This window comes from Aplysia californica, unplaced genomic scaffold (genome assembly GCF_000002075.1).
Source record: "Aplysia californica isolate F4 #8 unplaced genomic scaffold, AplCal3.0 scaffold00437, whole genome shotgun sequence".
NCBI lineage: Eukaryota > Metazoa > Mollusca > Gastropoda > Aplysiida > Aplysiidae > Aplysia > Aplysia californica.
The window spans coordinates 663,977-665,494 of NW_004797707.1; the positions used below are offsets into that span (position 1 = coordinate 663,977).

The following is a 1,518-nucleotide window of genomic DNA, read 5'->3' on the forward strand; positions in this document are numbered from 1 at the left end:
AGGAGGAAGAGGAGGAGAGGGGGGGGGAAGGGGGATGTGCTTTTTTAAATGTGGTCTTTGCTTCGTCAAAAAATTTTGATAATATGTAACACATAAAAAAATAGACTGAGAAGTGGTCTCACAATTCAAGGCAAAAGAAAACAAGGAGACTACCACATGTTGGAGAGAGAGAGAGAGTACAGAAAATATATATACACATGCATTAAGTATTACTGAACAAAAAAAGTACCCGCATCGTCTCAACATTCTTTTCTTAACTACAAAGAAATCAGTAGCTGCATTACCCTCGAGAAAAAAGATCAGCATAGTTTTTCGATATCCTACATGACAACAAAAACAGATCATATCTTCTGCAGATTCCAGCTACACTTTAGCTGCACTGTGTGAGGGGGTGGGGCAAAAATCTCCGTACTTCTTGCAATAAAAATCCAAAATGTTTACTTTTTCCCCGTTAAAAATTTGCACAAAAAACGAAGCATGCCAGAATAATAATAACAATAATAATAACAATAATAATAATAATACAAAATATGTAATCGATGTGGACTCCAAAGTCAAACAACTGTATCGGCCACAACAATTTCTACAAAAACATGAAATGTCTACATATTACACGTATGTACACAGTTAGTGTTTTCTTCTTCTGGTTTGCTCCGGGTCCCAGTTCCTACCCACGGGAGCCGCACACACCACGAACCGCGGCCCGTCCTACGCGGCCGGCCCGTCCTACGCGGCCGGCCCGTCCTACACTTCACAATGCCTACAACTAAAAATAAAACAAAAACAAAACAAACAAAACAAACAAAACCCCTTCCACTTTTGTAGTGGTGGAAGTATCATCCTTGAGAGTAGAAGAACAAGTTGTAGTAAAAAACAATGACACTCAAATTTGGAACATAAATAAATTACAATTTAAAAAAAAAAAAAAAAAAGAAAATCCCAAATCTTTGTAACCATTCTTGTCATTATCATAACACTGCATTGTAGAAACAAATGTTCCATTAATGAAAGAAGAAAAAAAAAAAAAAAGCAGTTACAAAAACTGAATCTTTTTTGTTTTTTTCTCTTTCTTGCATGGTTTTGAAAAAAAAGAAGTTTTTTTTCCACTTTTAAAACAACGAGGGAGACTTGGAAACAATTCATCGATAGGAGTAGTACCATAAAATAAAAAATTCAACATCGTAAAAGTAAAAATACCACATCCGAAATCTGAAAAGTTATAGCATTTTGCAAAATGAGTCCTGGCGAGCTCATAATGAATAAACAACATATAGCCGATGTAAAGGATTCCCTTTGAGGTATATCTCCTGTGACTGTTTGTCTTTTCCAGTGTGTGTGTGTGTGTGGGTGAGTGTGTGATGTGTGTGTGTACCAGCGTGTGTGTGCATATGTGTGTGAGTACGAGAGTGTGTGTGGTGTGATGTGTGGTGTGTGTGGATGTGTGTGTGTATGTGTGTGTGTGTGTGAGAGTGTGATGTGTGTGTGTGTGTGTGCAAGTGTGTGTGTGAGTGTGTGTGT

General features: G+C 37.4%; 1 protein-coding gene across 1 annotated transcript in view; it reads right to left on the reverse strand.

Moving 5' to 3' along the window:
- Positions 1-836: 836 nt before the first annotated feature.
- The window catches only part of LOC101852786, a gene marked incomplete in the record, with an annotated part of 11,071 nt that continues 10,389 nt past the window's right edge, over positions 837-1,518 (reverse strand). The window contains 1 exon segment of the mRNA XM_013086120.2: positions 837-841. Coding sequence (XP_012941574.2) covers positions 837-841 — 5 coding nt within the window.